Source organism: Heterocephalus glaber, unplaced genomic scaffold (assembly GCF_053883595.1).
Source record: "Heterocephalus glaber isolate CG9 unplaced genomic scaffold, H.glaber_assembly_v1.0 deba00000281, whole genome shotgun sequence".
In the NCBI taxonomy this organism is placed as follows: domain Eukaryota; kingdom Metazoa; phylum Chordata; class Mammalia; order Rodentia; family Bathyergidae; genus Heterocephalus; species Heterocephalus glaber.
The window spans coordinates 7484977-7502260 of record NW_028258139.1 but is presented as its reverse complement, the minus strand read 5'-3'; the positions used below and the strand labels follow the sequence as shown (position 1 = coordinate 7502260).

The 17284-nt window shown below is 43.3% G+C and overlaps 1 protein-coding gene across 9 annotated transcripts in view; it reads left to right on the top strand.

Annotated features, from left to right (window-relative positions):
• Nucleotides 1-16817, top strand: part of Spidr (scaffold protein involved in DNA repair) — a 419506-nt gene extending 402689 nt beyond the window's left edge. For 7 of the 9 annotated variants that reach the window (XM_087182055.1, XM_021249026.2, XM_021249029.2 and 4 more), the window contains 4 exons: nt 9154-9247; nt 10540-10654; nt 10909-10962; nt 15990-16817. In XM_087182055.1, the coding sequence (XP_087038181.1) occupies nt 9154-9247; nt 10540-10654; nt 10909-10962; nt 15990-16151 (425 nt within the window). In that variant the 3' untranslated portion in view covers nt 16152-16817. Of the gene's footprint in view, nt 1-9153; nt 9248-10458; nt 10655-10908; nt 10963-12898; nt 13107-15989 lie in introns of those variants that run through there. The other 2 variants (XR_002391231.2, XM_087182063.1) reach the window with 2 other exon arrangements.
• The last annotated feature ends 467 nt before the right edge of the window (nt 16818-17284 follow it).

Here is a 17284-nt window from a genome sequence, read left to right as displayed (position 1 = left end):
GGCAGATGGAAGAGCATCAGGAAAATCCACAGTGGTGCTGGGGCAGAGGCAGAGACAGTGAAAGGTGAGGGGGAGGTCCATCTGGACCAGCCTGGGACCCGGTTTGTACTGTCTTGTTCTGCTTTCCCTCAGCTGTGCTGAGGTGGTATGATCAAAGTTTTACATGGAGCAATTCCAGAACGCAATGCATGGAGTGCAGTGCAAAGCAGGGAGAGACTATTGACAGGAAGAGGTAAGAAGAACAGAGGGCTTTTGAGGTCAAGTGGAACAGGAACATCAGCAAGCCACTGAAGAGCTGCTCCTTGTGTACAACTGCTCAGTGCCCCTGAGCTGTACAGTTGGGTGCAGCCTGGATCCCTTGAGCAGACAGGCTGGGAGAACAGAGCTCACAGTGCAGAAAGACCCAGTCTGCAGTCCCCTCAGTGGACAAACTATCAGGACTGAGGACATTGCAGAGAGGTAATGCCCGGGTTCCTGGGCCAACAGCCTCGGAGGCAAGATCTTGCGGTGTGGAGAGGTCTGCCCTTTCCAGCTCCCTCAACACGTGTGCTGTGCATGTTGCCATTAGCACTGCCCTGCAGCTCCTCCCTCCCTGGGCTCTCTATTCTGTTCAGTTTATCTGTCTGTTCTTTTGCCTGTAACATGCATGCTGTCTTGATGATTGTAGCTCTGTTGTATGTCCTGAAGTTGGGTGGTAGAAGTCTTCCAGTTTTGTTTTTCAGTATCGTGTTGGCTATTCTGGCCTTTTGCCTTTCCTTATAAACTGTAGAATCAATTTGTTGATATTCCACAAAATAGCTTTGCTGGGATTCTGATTGGAATTACATTGAGTCTGTAGGTGAAATTGGAAGAAGCTGACAACACTATTGAGTGTTCTTATCCATGAGCATGGAATATCTCTTTTTTTATACAGTGGTACTGCTGTTCACGAACTTGATTCTTTTCACGATTCTGGTCACAAACCGAGTTGGATGAGAACCACATCAAATTCAATGGTTATGCTGACCTTATGGGGAAATTTGATGTGGTTCTCATCCAACTCAGTTTGTGACCAGACTCATGGAAAGAATCAAGTTCATGAACTGAGGTACCATTGTGTCTTCTGTGATTTCTTTCAACAGAATTTTTTTCCTCGTGTAGATCTTGTGAAATTTTGTTAGATTTATACCTAAATGCTTCATTTGTTTTGTAAGTGGTATTGGGTTTTTAATTTCAAATTCCAATTGCTCATTGCTAGTATATAGGAACACAATTGCCTTTTTTTTTTGCACTTTATTAAATTCTTTTATTGGTACATTGTAGGTATACAACACAATTACATTTCTCATTGGGAACTTGTACCTTTACATGATGCATCTTGGTTCTTATTTTTTCCCCATTCCTAGCCCTCCCTTCACCCCCTCCACCCTTCCCTATTTACAAAGACTTTATTTCCATTTTTTCCATTTCTCATCATTTTTCCTTTCCCTTCTTTCCTTTCCCCTGCCCCTCCCACTACCCCTACCCCTTTGGACCTTTTCTTCCTATTTTGCATTATCGATTATTCATTCTAATCATTGGTACATTTTAGGTATACAATATAATGACATTCATCATTGGAAATTTGCACCTTTACATAGTCTCTCTTGGTTCTTATTTTTCACCCTTGCCCAGCCCTCCCTTCAACCCCTCCATTCCTCCCTATTTACAAAGATATTGTTCCTATTTTTCCATTTTCTCATATTAATCCCATTCCCTTCTATCCTTTCCCCTAGCCCTCCCACTTCCTTCCCCTTTGCCCTTTTCTCAGAGAAAGAAATAGAAATAGCAAATAAATACATGAAAAAATGTTCAACATCACTTGTCATTCAAGAGATGCAAATGAAAACAACACTGAGATTCTACCTCACTCCAGAAAGAATGGCTGCTATCATGAAATCCACCAATAACAAATGCTGGCAGGGCTGTGGGGAAAGAGGAACCCTGCTCCACTGCTGGTGGGAGTGTAGACTGGTGCAAGCACTGTGGAAATCAGTATGGAGATACCTCAAAGAACTAGGACTGGAAGTCCCATTTGACCCCGCTATTCCATTGCTGGGGATCTTCCCCAAAGAATTCAAAGAATCATACCACAGTGATATATGTGCACCCATGTTCATAGCAGCACAGTTTGTGATAGCTAAAACTTGGAAACAGCCCAAATGCCCATCAACTGGAGACTGGATCAAGAAAATGTGGTTTTTTAATAAAATGGAGTACTACTCAGCCATAAAAAATGAGAAATTAGAGACATTTATAGCTAAGTGGATGCACATTGAGGCCATGCTCTTAAGTGAAATAAATAGGACACACATGTATAGATACCAAATAGTTTCTCTGGTGTGAGAAACTGAAAATGTAAATAAGGACTAAAACGTATAATAGGTAATGTGAAATAGGAAGAAAAGGGACAATTGCCTTTTGTATATTAACCCTGTGTCCTCCAACCTTGCTATAATCATGTAATAGTCATCATCAAATACATGGTCTCATAGAATTGTCACCTTAGGATTTTTCTATATAGAAAAGTATGTTGGCCCGGGGATTTAGCTCAGTGGCACCACGCCTGCCTTGCAAGCACAAGGTTCTGGGTTTGATCCCCAGAACTGCAAAAAAAAAAAAAAAAAAAGTAGGGCCAGGGATTTAGCTCAGCGGCTCCACCGCCTGTCTTATAAGTGCAAAGTCCTGAGTTCGATCCCCGGTACCAAAAAAAAAAGAAAGAAAAGGGGCTGGGGATCTAGCTCAGTGGTTTCGCCGCCTGCTGCACAAGCGCAAACACGTTCGATCCCCAGTACCAAAAAGAAAAAAAAAACCCAAAAAAGGAAAGAAAAGTATGTCATCCATGAACAAAGACAGTTTTATTTCTTCTTATTCAATATATATACCATTTTAAAAATTTATTTATTTATTATGCATGCATAAATGCTGAGGATTGAACCCAAATCTTTGCATGCTAAATATACCTTTTATTTCCTTTTCTTTTCTTATGGTACTAGCTAGGACTTCCAGTACCATGTAGAATAGCAGTGATGAAGAGGACTTCCTTGCTGATCTTAAGTGAATCCCATGTACTTTCTCACCTTAAATATGATGTTAATTGTAGTTTTGTTTATTGTTGTTCCATCTGCTAAAGATAGTATCACTTAGAAAGAAACAAAAATAGTAACTCTCCTGTACTTTTTACTTCACTCTTCTTTTCTACTTAATTACCTTTGCTTCTGTACTCTGTATTAAGTTTAATAGCATTTTGTTTCATAACCATAATTAAGCCTTGCACACTTTGTCTACAAGTTGATTCTTAAAGATGAAAATCAGTAAATTATAATTATATAAATATTTTTCACTGCACAGGAAAATACTATACCACAGTTCTATTTCATTTGTGGTATTATCTTTTTCATTTTTTCATAAAGTTTTATGTTGACCTTCATTTTCTTTGCATTGCCTGAACTGCAACTAATTTTTTTCTAAATCCTTGACAATCATATAAAAGCATTGAGTTATTCTTTCCTGTAATGTTTCTCTTGAAAATTCTACCCTTATTCCCCCTCTCCTCCATCCTGGGCATTGAACCCAGGGGCTCATGCATACTAGGCAAGTGCTCTACCACTGAGCTACAACCCTAGCTGTGATCTGATTTTGATTTACTGCTCTGCCCTCAGCTATTGTCTTGGGACTCCTCAGGTATTAATCAGCTAGCTTTGTTTAAACTAGAGATTTTTTTTTTTGTACCGGGGATCAAACTCTGGACCTTGCACTTGTGAGGCAGGTAGCGGAACCACTGAGCTAAATCCTGGGCCCCCAACTATAGATTTTTTGTAGATTATCTATACCAAGGTGAAGAAGCTCTTCTTATGCCTAGCTTGCTGAGGGTTTTTATCATAATCGAGTTTTGGATTTTGTCAAATTGCCTTTTTGACAGCTATCGATCTAATATAGTTTTACTAAAAATTATATATTAATATGGTAAATTATATTAATTGATTTTTGAATGGTTTAACTGGTTTTGTATAGTTGGAATAAATCCCAATTGGTGGTATGTAATCATTTTTATATAGTTGGATTAGATTTGCTATTATTTTAGATAGTTAAATTAGATTTATTAGTGGAATCAGTAATAATGGCCCTTCTTTCATTTCTGCTAATACTAATTTATCTTCTTTTTTAGTCTTGCTTAACCTAGTTGAAGTTTATTAGTTTTTATTAATGTTTTTCAAAGGACAAGATATTGGGTTTCTTGATTTTTTTATTTTCTTTATTAATTTTGTTTCCCATTTCTTTGATTCCTGCTGTAATTTTTGCTATTGCTTTTATTCTCAGTACTTGATTTAAATTTACCCTTTTCCTTGTTTCCAAAAATGAAAACTTAGATTATTTATTTTAGATCTGCATTTCTAACATATGCATTTAGTGCTGTAAGTTTCCCCTAAGTACTGCTTTTGCTGCATATTATACAAATTTTGATGTTTTTATTTTCATTTGGTTCAAAATATTTTTCAATTTCTCTTGAGATCTCTTCAAATATTTGAGTGCTTTCCAGCTATCTTTCTATTATTGATTTCTAGTTTTAATTTCTCTGTGGTCTGAGAGCATACTTTCAAATTTGTTAAAGGTGTGTTTTGTGGCTGAGGATGTGGTCTTTCTTGGTGAGTGTTCTGCGTGACTTGAGAAAAATGTGCATTCCAGCCAGGCATGTGGTTCATGCCTATAATTCAAGTGTTGAGGGGGCTAAGACAGAAGGAGCACAAGTTTGAGGCTAGTCTGGGCTACACAGTAAGATCCTGCCTCTAAATAAATAAATAATGAGAGGAATGTACATTTTGTTGTTGTTGAATGGAGAACTCAATAATGTCAATTAAATTCTATTGATTGATGGTGCTGTCAGTTCAGCTCTACTCTTACCAATTTTCTGCCTGCTAGATATGTCGATTACTGAAAGAGGGGTATAGAAATCTCCAACCAGCTATCATAGTGAATTTGTTTTTCTCTTCTCAGAGTTCCGACACTTTGCCTCATGTATTTGGATGTGCTGTTGTTAAGCACATACATGTTAAGGATAATTGTCTTCACAGTGAATTGAACTCAGTGGTTGTTTAGTTTTTATTTTTGCAGTACTAGGGATTGAACCCAGGGTCTTTGCGCTGTCCTACATCTGTAGCCCATTTTACTTTTTGAGACAAGTTCTTGCTAAGTTACTAAGTTGCCCAGGTTAGACTCAAACTTGCCAACCTTCTGCCTCTGCCTCCCAGGACTACAGGCATGCACCATCATGCCTTTTTCTTTTTATTTCTTTTCCTTTTTTTCTTTTTAATTGAGCGTTTCTATATGGTTCCATTTTCTAAGTGTATCAAATGTACTTATTTTTAAATTTTTCCTCATGGTTGTCCTAGAGTTCGCAATATGTATTTACAACTAATGAAGTCTACTTCCAAATAGCACTCACTGTCTTGCTTCTCAGGTAATGCAGACACCTTATAAGAGTGTTCCTGGTTCCTTCTCCTATCCCTTATGACATTGCTGTCATTCACTTCACTTACCTACAAGGTAAATTGGTTAATACATTATTGTTGTTATATAAGCAAGCTATTAGATCAATAATAGCTTATTGATCAATTTAGGCTAGGAAATACAAAAGTTTTTGTTTGGTTGGTTGGTTGGGGTTTTTTTAAAGAGATGCATCTGTTTATGTTGTCCAGGCTTCTCTTGAACTTCTGGGCTCAAGTGTTCCTCTTTCCTCAGCCTCCCAGGTAACTTGAGATTACAGTCATGTGTGTGCCACCTTGCCCAGCAGAAATATAAAAGATTTTATTTACTTTCACATATTCTTTCCCTAATGTTCTTCCTTTTTTCAGGTAGATCCAAGATTTGTCTCCCATCTTGCCATTTTTATGTAGCACTCCCTGCAGGGCTCTTTTGCTTCCAGGCTTGCTCTGAAACTGCCCTGCAGGTTTGTGGGTGGATATGTGGGTTGTATAAACAGACTATCACAGAGCAGGACTTAGTGCTGCGGGATAAGAACCATAAGAACCAGTCGATGGGCATAAAGAGAAAGCAAAGCCCTAGCTGCAAAGTAGCATTGATTAGTTGAAAACCTGCCTTGAATGCAGCCCTGGGGGTGACCAGCTCCATCGAGGTGTCCGTCCTACACACTGGACTCATACGGGAATCCACAGGACAAGCTGGAATCCACACTGCTCTATGACAGTGACAGGTGTCTCCTCAGCCTCCCATCCTTGCCCAGTCTTCCCTCTTTATCCCAGAAGGTCTCAGTGATGACTTGTCCCCAGCATGGCTCCAAAGGTGTGCCTTTACTCCTATAGGAGGTGAGTGTTGGGGATAGCACACCTCTCAGGTGCTGCTCAGTCAGCTGAGCCTGTGGGTCTCAGATGGCTGAATGGTGAGCTGGGCTCAAACAGGCCCTCACTCATTCTGAGTACAGAGCAAGCGGGAAGGTGTGCAGCACTCATGGGAAGTGGAGCTTCTATGAGAGTAGAGTTCTCCTGGCTGAGGACACCTGCCTTGTTATCTGCACTGTACCTGTCAGTTCCCAGAGTGTGCACATTTCTTTCTGGGTTATTCTCTACGGCATTTTGCTGTGTTGATTTTTCTCTCCCTCACACAGCTCACATGTCTTAATCCACCCCTCACCCGTGGCTGGACACCTTATGTACTACTGTGGGGGTGGATGCAGCAAGCACACACTTGCGACACATGTCTCTGGGACCGAGTGGCAAAGTGCTGCCCTCCAACCAGGTTTCAGCCTCTAGATGGAAGAAAAAAACTGAGCCCCAGTTTCTTCCCATCAGCAGATTGAGGGGGCCAGGGTTAATTCTGAGAGATTTCTGTCTGTAAGACAAGCAGAACAAAGGCTTTTAGAAGCAGCTGGCAGAGCTGGACGTGGTGGCCTGTACCTGTAATTCCCTCACTCAGGAGGCTGAAGCAGGAGGGTTGCCGAGAGTTCAAGGCCAGCCTGAACTACATGGCAAGACCCTGTCTCAAAAAAAAACAAAAAAAAACCAACAAGCAGTTGACAGGTAGGCCAATGAGGGTAGGATCACCTGGCAACAATTTTTTTTTCTTTCTGATGTTCATTTAAGTGAGTGTTCTCGGCACTAACTGATTAATAGTACACTTCCCAGCCATCCCTTGAAATTCATTTAAGTTTGCCCTAAATGATTTCCAATGATTTGTAGACCCCATATTTCTTCAACTCTTGCCTTATTCTCTAATTCAAAGGAAATTACTTAATTCCATATAAATGTAAATGCTATTAACACCCACAAATAACCAGGGTAAAAAGGAACTTTAATCAGTAGCAGCTTATTTTTATAATTTATTTAGCAGTTGTTTTCCAAGCACTGTTATGAACCAGCGTGGTGCTGGGTGTGTAGGCCTGGGCGAGACATAGTGTTTAGGGACACAGCTGCTCCTTTCTGCCCCTTGAGCCTCCTTTTGCATCTGCCTCTTACGAATTAGCTGACACTCCTTTCTGGCTACATTGTAAGACTTCATTGACTTTCCGTTTTTTCCCTTTTACCCTCAGTTTTGATTAGATTTGTAAGGACAGTGTCATTAGCCAGGGCAGCCTTTTCAAAATCAAGACCTATTATTCTAAACTTTAAGAAATCACTGAAGTCTGCGTTGCATGAATACATTTTAGTAAACCAAGCTTTCTAGTTCTCATAATTCTGTTTTATCCTTTACAGGTAAATTTTTTCTTAGTGCTTGTTCTAGCAGGGAATAAAGTTTTTGTTTCAAGAATAGGAATAAAGCTAGATGTAGTAACACACATTTATAATCCCAGGACTCTGGGAGGCTGAGGTGGTGGGATCAAAGGTTTAAATTCCACCTGGGTAATTTAGAGACCCTATCTCAAAATATTTAAAAAAGGCTTGGGAATGTAGCTCAGTGCAAAGGCCTTGGGTTCAATCCCCAGTCCCCCAAGGAGTGGGGGCCCGAGGATATATCTCAGTGGTAGAGTGCTTACACAGTATGCATAAGTCCCTGGATTCAATCCTCAGTACCACCAAAAAAAAAAATGTACAGCCAAAAAAAGATCAGATACAGGTTGCTGATGTTCACTCTGCTTACTTGAGGTCCAAATACAACTGTTCCACTGATCTTTAAGGAACAAAAAAGTTTTAAAACTTTGTAAATAATTTATCTTGCCATACCAAGACATTGTACCCGCTAGCAATCTGAGGCATTCTGAATATGGTCATGAAAATCTGCATATGCTATTACCAAACATGTCATTGACGATTTTTTTTACAGTACTGGAGAGCAAACCCTGGAGCAGTCTACCACTGAGATACATCCCCAGCCCTTTTATATTTTATTTTTGGGAAAGGATCTCACTGAGTGGCCCAGACTGGCCTCGAACTTGCCATCCTCCTGCCTCAGCCTCCCAAGTTTCTGAGATTATAGGCATCCACCACCACACTCAGTTTAAATTCAGATAAATGCTTACCTAGGGGACTACACTATAGCAAATAATTGGTATACTCCAAAATTCATCACAGGTACAAGAAGTAAAGAATAAGATATATGTAGCTTTTTCATATTTTGATTCTCAATCTATTAAATCTGTCAGATATTTTATCTTCTTTAAAAAGAAATCTAGCCGGGGATTTAGCTCAGTAGTTCTGCTGCCTGCCTCACAACCTCAAGGACTGGAGTTCGATCCCTGGTACCAAAAAAAAGAAAAAAAGAAATCTAAAATCTCCTTGGTTTTCATTTATCTACATTTACATTCCATCATTCTTCCCTAAATAAAATTTATTACCTTAAAAACCAATCTGAGCTGGGAATGGTAGTCCTTGCCTGCATTTGGAAGGCTAAGGCAGGAGAATTTCCAATCTGAGGCCAGCCTGGGATACACAGCAAAACCTTGTCTCATAAAACAAAAACAAAAAAACAAAATATCCTTGGCTAGCTAATGATTCTGTAGACAAGTTTTAAAAGTTTTCGTTGTCATGATTTCATACATGCAATAAATGGAAATTATAAAAAGCTCAGGAACATTTAGGTAAACTCACAAATGAGGGGAAAAAAATCTAAGGCCCCTTATGTCATATGAGCACTCAGGGCAGAACCCTCCTCTGAGCGTCTGGCTTTCCTCTCCCTTGGGCCTAGGCACTGTGGTCGGTGTGGACGAGAGTACTGCTTTCTCCTGGCCTGTATGTGACCAGTGCAGCAACGGGCGACTGGAACAAAGGCCAGAACACAGGTAAGGCTGGCCCAAAGCTCTGGGGATCTGGCGGGCATGATAGCAACCCACCCCCGGGGTCCCACAGCCCTGTCACCTTTGGGGGCTTCCCCAAGAGCCAGCCCTAGCTGAATTGCAGGAAGAAGCCATGGTGCCGGTGGGTTTTCTAACAAGGAGTTGTGCTGTTTTTGCAACTCCTGGGTTTTTGCCCTCAGCTCCTTTATTATCAGTCAGAGAAAAAAGAAAAACAGGGCATGTGAGTAAGTGAGACACACCTGGTGCCTGCACAGTGTTTCCTTTGCTGTGGTGCAGACTTTTCCAAAGACCAGGGAAAAGCTACTGACCACCTGTCCCTTCCCTGCCCAGCTTTTCTGCCAATGCCCCTTCCCCCCAGGTCACAGTCGGGGCTGGGTGTCCATGCATTTTGTTCCTTTGGAATTAGCTCCCTGACCTCCCAAGTGGACTTTGTCTTGTGACAGACAAAAGAGCATGCTCAGGCCGGGGATTTAGCTCAGTGGTTCCACCACCTACCTCGTAAGTGCAAGGTCCTGAGTTTGAGCCCTGGTACCAAAAAAAAAGAGCATACTCATTGCTTACCTGCCCCCCCCCTTCAGAACTGGGAATTGAAGCAGGGCCTTCACACTGAGCTACATCTCCAAGTCCCCCCTCCCCTTTTTTTTTGGTACCAGGCATGGAACTCAGGCCTTTGCCCTTGTGAGGCAGGCGGCAGAACCACTGAGCTACATCCTTACCCCCCCCCTTTATTTTTTATTTTGAGACAGGATTTTGCTAAGTCACTAAGTTGCCCATTGATCCTACCTCAGCCCCCTGATGAACTGGGATTACAAGTATGCACCGCCACATCCAGCTCACTTGTCTGCTTCTTCAGAAGCAAGGAACAAATGTCCCCTTGATACCTTTTGGGTTAGTGGTCTTGTGTATACTCAAGTCTTTGAATTGTGTAGAAGACGTCACAGTGAATGGGAAACAGTATGGGATCAAAGACCTGCTGGCTAATCATGGCTCTCAACCTCCCAGAGGGCCTTGCTTCACTTCCTGAGAGGCTTGCTCCACCTAACATGTTAATGATACCTACTTCTCTGACTTCCCAGGGTCCCCAGAACAGCATCCTGGCTCTGTTGCCTAAGCCAGCATTCATCCCTCAGTACAGGCCCTGTTCCTGGCTGATCTCAGGAATTTGGTTCTGAGCAAAACCCTCCTTTCTCACTCAGCAAACACACATGTTTAGAGAAGTATCTGCCTGCACCAGATCTCTTCTGATGAGTGTTCCCTGTTGCTTCTCCACATACCAGAGGCGCCTTCTCCTGTGGGGACTGTTCCCGGGTGGTCGCGTCTCCCATTCTCAAGAGGCATCTGCAGATCTTTCTGGACTGCCCTGCAAGGCCCCATTGCAGCGTGAAGGTCAAGGTAGGAGCCAGGACACGTGTGGTCTTCCCTGTGTGGGACTTGCCACTGGACCAGAGCTCCTAGGAGCACCACTAGGAAAGGAGGGAGGCCCTATTTGAACACACTGTCCTTTTATTTAAGACTCCAAGACTGAAGCCCTGATGAGGAGATAGGAAGTTTAGATTTAGCCTGTTGACTTTGAGGATGGGAGTTATTTTAGCAGGAGCACTTACTGCACTGAGGTTTGACCCATCCTCCCTTCTCTGTTATTGCAGCTGTTGCAGAGCAGTATTTCTTCACTGCTGAGGTTTGCCGCCTTCAAGGATGGGGTAAGTTATCGGGGCCCAGTCAGGTGTGCATTCCCCTCTTGACCCTGAAGAAGCCCCCTCTGCAATGTGTGTTCAGTTACAACAAATCCCACCATAGAGTACTGTGTCACTCACATATTGAAACATGGATACAAATCCCCGCTTAGGTTAGTGAGAGCCTTTCCTCTTTGAAATGAGCTTATTTCCAGATCAACCTTGAAATAGGTACAGGAAAATGTTCTGGTGGCTTTGGTTATGGTAGCACAGCCTGGAGACTGGAGCCCCACTGCCATGGCTTCACAGTCATGGAACAAAATTGCCTGAGACACATTTCAGTTTTTGCTGCTGGGTATTCCAAACCCTGTGTTCCTGAAAACGTTGCCACAACTTCTCACAACTGGTTTGCTGTAAGGCTTAAGAGTTACTGCCATATGGGCTGGGGATTTAGTGCAGTGGTTCCACTGCCTGCCTCACAAGCACAAGGACCTGAGTTCGATCCCCGGTACCAAAAAAAAAAAGAGTTACTACCATAAGGCTTGGTAAACCTAGTGTGCTCCTGTGAGAAAACAATCACTGAGGCATTTAATTTATGGGCCAAAGACAGTTTCTGCATTGTGAAATTTGATCCTCTTAAATGAAACCTCTGTCCTTAAGATGCCACCTATCTTGTCAGAGCTATTTAAAAACATTACGGGTGGCTTGTAGAATTACTAAACCCAGAGAAGGGCACCAGGAACCCAACCACTGGGGTGATGTCAGGGCCGGAGCCCAGGATGAGAGGCGTCTGTGACAGGGCCCACATCCCGGGAGCTGACTCGGGCCAGCCTCCCAGGATGTGGGGACAGGTGAGGCTGATAATCCCTAGAACAGCTTTGGCCCATTAGACAGGAATCTTTCTAATGGTCCTTGTGACCATGTGCAAGCTCTCATTCTACCCAGAATGTGTGGTGACTTGATCCATTTAATGGGGCTCCTCCCCAAGGCCCTGTTTGCCCTCTCTAGCCCTGGCCAGCCCCCGTCCCAGCCCTGCCTTGCAGAACAGCAGTTGACCCTCTTTCATGTAGGCCAAGGCTATCAGAGTTTGGATTAAATTGGAATGTGGATAAATCCACAGGCAGAATCTTTGAGGATCACTGGCCTAAGCCACAGTTCTCACACAGAGAGAGCTACAGCAGCATCACTTGCAGAGCTCTGAAAAGAGTTTCTGTCCTTCATGGGATTAAGCCCACTGGCTTTAAAGCTCCTTGGCAACCCTGAGCTCCAGCTTGGAGCCTTCATCTGAGCTACTGCTGCCACTGCATAAATAGGGATTGATGCTCAGACCAGGCAATAGGAGGGCACATACGCAAGTGCTTCCTGATTGTGCAAAAGTCAGCAATCACCATGCGCTAAGCACCAAGCTCACCACTCTTCTCATGTGTGTCCCTGTTCAGGCTCCCCACCACCCCAGTGGGGCAAGATCCACCTTCTGCAGTTAGGGAGTGCAAGGTTCACCACAAGAACATCTCACAAAGGCAGAGTCATTGTTAACCCCACAGATGTGACCAGCTGGCAGAGTTGGTAGCCAGCCCAGATGGGAACACATGACAGGGACTTACAGAAGCTTCCATGTTGAATAGGTGATGAGGCAGCTGTGCCTGTTGGCTGATTCCTTATCTCCTGCCTTTTGGCCACCCAAGGTTGATAGGTTGGAGGTTTCTAAGGAGGGTGACGGGGGTGGGCAAGTGGTACAGTACAGATAGTAGATCAGGGACTTCAGGGAACAGACCTCTGTGGAGAATGTTGAGGGAAAGCACTAGAAACACTCTTGAGAACTCATAATGAATCCAAACCCACACCTAAACAAACTAAAACCAAGAATCCCTGGGCGTGGCACACGGCTCACCTACTGATCTAGCTGCATAGTCTCTGGGTGAAAGCTGGGCACTGCAGGCTGCTGACCCTCTGGTCCTTGCAGGCTCCCAGGAAGGCAGCCTGGTGCTTCCTCCACGAAGCCCCCAGTGATGGACAGTGCTTAGCATCGCCTGCTGATCCCAACCTTCTTTTAGAGACCTGAAGACCAAGAAGCCCTGGCAGAGATCCTCCTACCTCCCCTTGGTTTCCCACTGGCTGAGATGCCTTATTTCTCCCACACATTTACCTTCTCAACTAGAATGTTACCATAGGTAAAGCCCTGCTTATAAAGAGCTCAAGAGCAAGTGCATGTATTGTGTATATGTGAGTACACATGTACGTGTCTCTGTGCATGCACACACATGCTCATGTGTGTGTACATGTGCATACGTGTATGTGTTCTGTGAGGGGCATGTGTTGTGTGTCACAGCACCAGGTGTGATCTTTGTGGGTGCTCTGGTCTCAGAGCCCAGCCCAGTGGATCAAGGGCACATTCCAAACCTAGAAGTGCACGTTTTAGGAAGTGCTTACTCTCCCCCAGCTTTACCTGCCATGGCTAATCAGGCCTTTGCATCTGACTTAGAAAGGAGCTGAGAGGAGATGGCCATCAAAGGCTTGCATGTAGACATAAATAGCAAGTTACCAGTCTGGACTCTGTCGGTCTTGAGGGGTGAGAATGCACATTTACCAAAATCCAAAAGAATCAAATTAGGGCTTTCCACAAGAACCGTTCCCTGGAGCAAACATACTATTTCTGGTTAGAGTATGTGAGCGTCAGTTTTATGCCTTCACTGTTAGGTGGTCAAGCTGCAGATTCAAAAATAAAAGGATTGGCTATCATATTATTTCTCAATGGTAATATGATAGTGATATGGAATTTAGAGTTTGCTCCCTTAACTTTCAGAAAAAAAATATTAAGGGACTGTATATATTGTGTCTTTTTAAGATAGAGACACTTTTTTTTTTTTTCGGTACCAGGGATCAAACTCGGGACCTTGCACTTGCGAGGCAGGCAGCGGCACCACTGAGCTAAAACCCCGGCCCTAGAGACACATTTCATATATATGCACATATACATTCACAAGAATAGTGCATATGAGCTTGCTGGCATGGTTGCATAACCTCACCATCTTAATTTTCCCCAGATATAAAAGATGTATAATTTAAACTCCATTTATAGGAGATACTTACACTGTAAGTAGATTTTTTTTCCCCCAATACTGGGAATTAAAACTAGAACCTTCTCACTAGGTTACACTTCTAGCCTGTTTATTTTTAAATTTTGAAACAGAGTCTCACTTAAGTTACTAAGTTGCCCAGGATGGGCTTGAACTTGGAATCCTTCTGCCTCAGCCTCCCACAAGAATGTGCCGCCATACCTGGCTTGGAAATTATTTTTTTGATGACTGTTTTTGAAGTCAGAGTTCTGTACTTTTACCTTAGAGTAGCATAAGAGTGCCTAGGTCATACCTTCATGCTCACACAACATACAAGGCTAACTAAAAGAGTAAGAGACACCAAAGAATTACCTAGCTTTCCTATATCCTCCCGGCAGTGAAGGGTGACCTCCTTATCTTACAGAACAGTACCCTCCCTCTAGAGTGGCATCGTGGATGAACGAGCGGCCATGGACTCGCCATCCTGGCCACACATGAGCATGCAGGGAGGCCTCACCTCTGCTGTCAGCTTCCTTCTCTTCCTGCCCTCACCAGCAACTCTCACTCTCCCTTTTCTCCATTAAGCCACCCTTAGGAGAGCTTATTCTCTCTCTCTTTTTTAACCAAAGAAGCCAAAAATCTTTACAAATCACATTAAAGTAGGCTAGGTATTTCATAACATGTCTGTATACCAGGTGGGAAAATGAAAGTATCACAGTGAGTTGGCATCAGAGTCAGGTTCACATATGGACTGATCCCTGATGTTTATTGCTACAAAACAAATCATCTCAAAACTTAGTGGTTTTGACATTTATTCTGCATACAGAATAAATGCAGTGCAGGCAGGACTCCAGCAGGACAGCCCATCTCTGCTCCATTGGGCATCAGTTGGTGCCCATGAGGGGGGGCTGGGCTCACAGAAACCCTGTTCAGTCCCCAGCCAGGGCTCTGACTGGACTCCCTCATGGCCCATGTCCGGCTGCTGAGAGCCACACAGAAGCCTGCATCTTTCCTAACCAAGCATGGGACATTATTTGCATCTCTTCTGCTGCACTCTGTTCTACAGGAGTTAAACACTGAGGCCCCTTTGATGGGAAGGGCACCAGGAGTCACAGACTGTGCCTGCTTTGGCCACATCATCTGGCCTCTCCAGCTCAGTGTCCTTGGATATGACACATTAATGACAGAAAGGAGGACTGTGAATACATGCCAAGCAGGATGTTGTGGAGATCCATGTGGTGTCCCACCCAGAGAGACCAGGGTGCCATTACCATCTGGAGCTTCAGTCTCCCAGGAGGCCAGAGAAACCATTTATCCCAAAGTTTGAGCTTTTACTGTCAGACCCCACCTCCAGCACAAACGCTCTACAGTTTGATGTGCAGAGGCCAAGTCAGAGTACAGCCTTGTCAGGAGTGGGAACCCCAGTCACGCAGTGCCTGTGTTCTCATGTAGAGATGTGACTTGCCCAAGATTAAGAACAAGTTTAGTCTAATTACTGCAACACAGAAAGAGGCATTTAGCCCCGACTAATTTAAGAACAAATGGGATCCTGTTGAAGAGGGAAGTTTGGGGCAAAGTACCAGGAAATCCTTTGACCGGAAGTATTGCTAGATTGGAGAAGTATCCGAAAGGAAGTGGGAGACAGCTGTGAGCTACACAGCCAGCCTCAGCCTGCCAAGGATCTGGAACACAGGCAAATGCTTTGCATGTCTTGTCCCCCAGGTCCTCTCCTATACCAGCTCATCGTGGCATCCACTAAAACACTGAGATTTTACGTGATGCTTGTGTAAAAATAAGATAAAATATTTCCTTCATTTGCCCTAGTAAAGGGGGCTTTTATAGGCAGCACTTTATTTCCTCCCTAAAAATCTCACTATTTGAGCAGGGAAGGTCAAGGTCCAGGGAAAGGGCCTCTGCTCTGGCCGGTCCTGTTTTGTTGAGAACAGAATGTCCAGGGCTAACTTTATTTGCTTTAACCAGCATGCCTTTATCCTGCAGAGTTATGAAGTGAAGAGTGTCCTCGGAAAGGAGGTGGGGTTGTTAAGTTGTTTTGTCCAGTCCATAACCACCCGCCCAACCAGCTGCATCGGACTGGAGGAAATTGAGCTTCTGCCTGGAGGAACTGTGGAGCGGCGCCTGCCCTGGCCCCGGGACCGGTGAACTTTGCAAGGGCGGGGTGGGGGTTGTTGGGGTAGTTATTTGTTAACTATGGACAGAGCACGTGGATCTTATGATCTTAAAATAAAAGTGTGAACTTTCCTGGGGCAAATTTAAATGGTTTTGTAGATTCTAAATTAAAATATCTTTCCTACTTTTTCATTACCTTCCTATAAATTTAGGAACATGTTTCTAAAGGTCAACTCAGCCCAGGGTCTTCATTTTGTATTTATTTTAGGCAGTAATATCAATCTATCAGAAAGAATTATGTTGTGCAGTTGTCGCTTTAAAGTATTTACTTTTTTTTATCATGATTCTTTTCCTTATAGTATTTGTTTTACCACCCCACACCCCCGCACTGCCACTGCCGCCAAGAATACTCTGAAAAACTTAAATCTCTGTCCCATATTGTGGTATGCTACAATAAATAAATGTCCAACCTAAGCATTTTACATTTCAGTATTTTTGAGAAAATGCTCTGGAGAACTACATCAGAGGTGAAACTGTTACCCATAAAATGTTCAAAATTAGCTCGCTTCTACCACATGCCTGTTTCATCATTCCTGATAGTGCACACAGAGCAAAGATTACACAGACTTAGAGCAGTCAGTTATCATTTGCTTTGCTGGCACAGATTTAAATTACAAATAAATTATCTTTGAACACAGAGTTTTGTTTTCTTCCTTATAGCAACATGACAGCTATGGTTAATTAATTGCATGATATACACTTAGCTGCCAAGACCAAGAAAAGGTGCCTTTACCCCATTTTGTTAAGGCACATGGCTTTGTTTGGATTAAGCCTGGAAACACTACTGCTAACAAGATAGGCAGTTTTAAGAAGCTTTGGAATTGTCCTTTTCATCTACTATAGGACAATTTTGTCCCTACACTGGGAAAGAAAAGCTATTCCATGTCAGCGAGGCAGAAAAGTGAAAGCAGAGTCTTCTGAAAGCCCGACATGATTAAGACAGGATTCTGGATCACTTGAGCCCTTCCTCTACCCTCTTACCCCTCAAGCAGTCATCTAAGGTTAGGGAGTTCTTGGGGTGTTCTGAGCAGGGTCCCCAAATCCACCAGCTGCCCAACTGAATCGGGATTCTTTGTGGGGAGCACCTTCCTTCCGCTGCGAAAGTA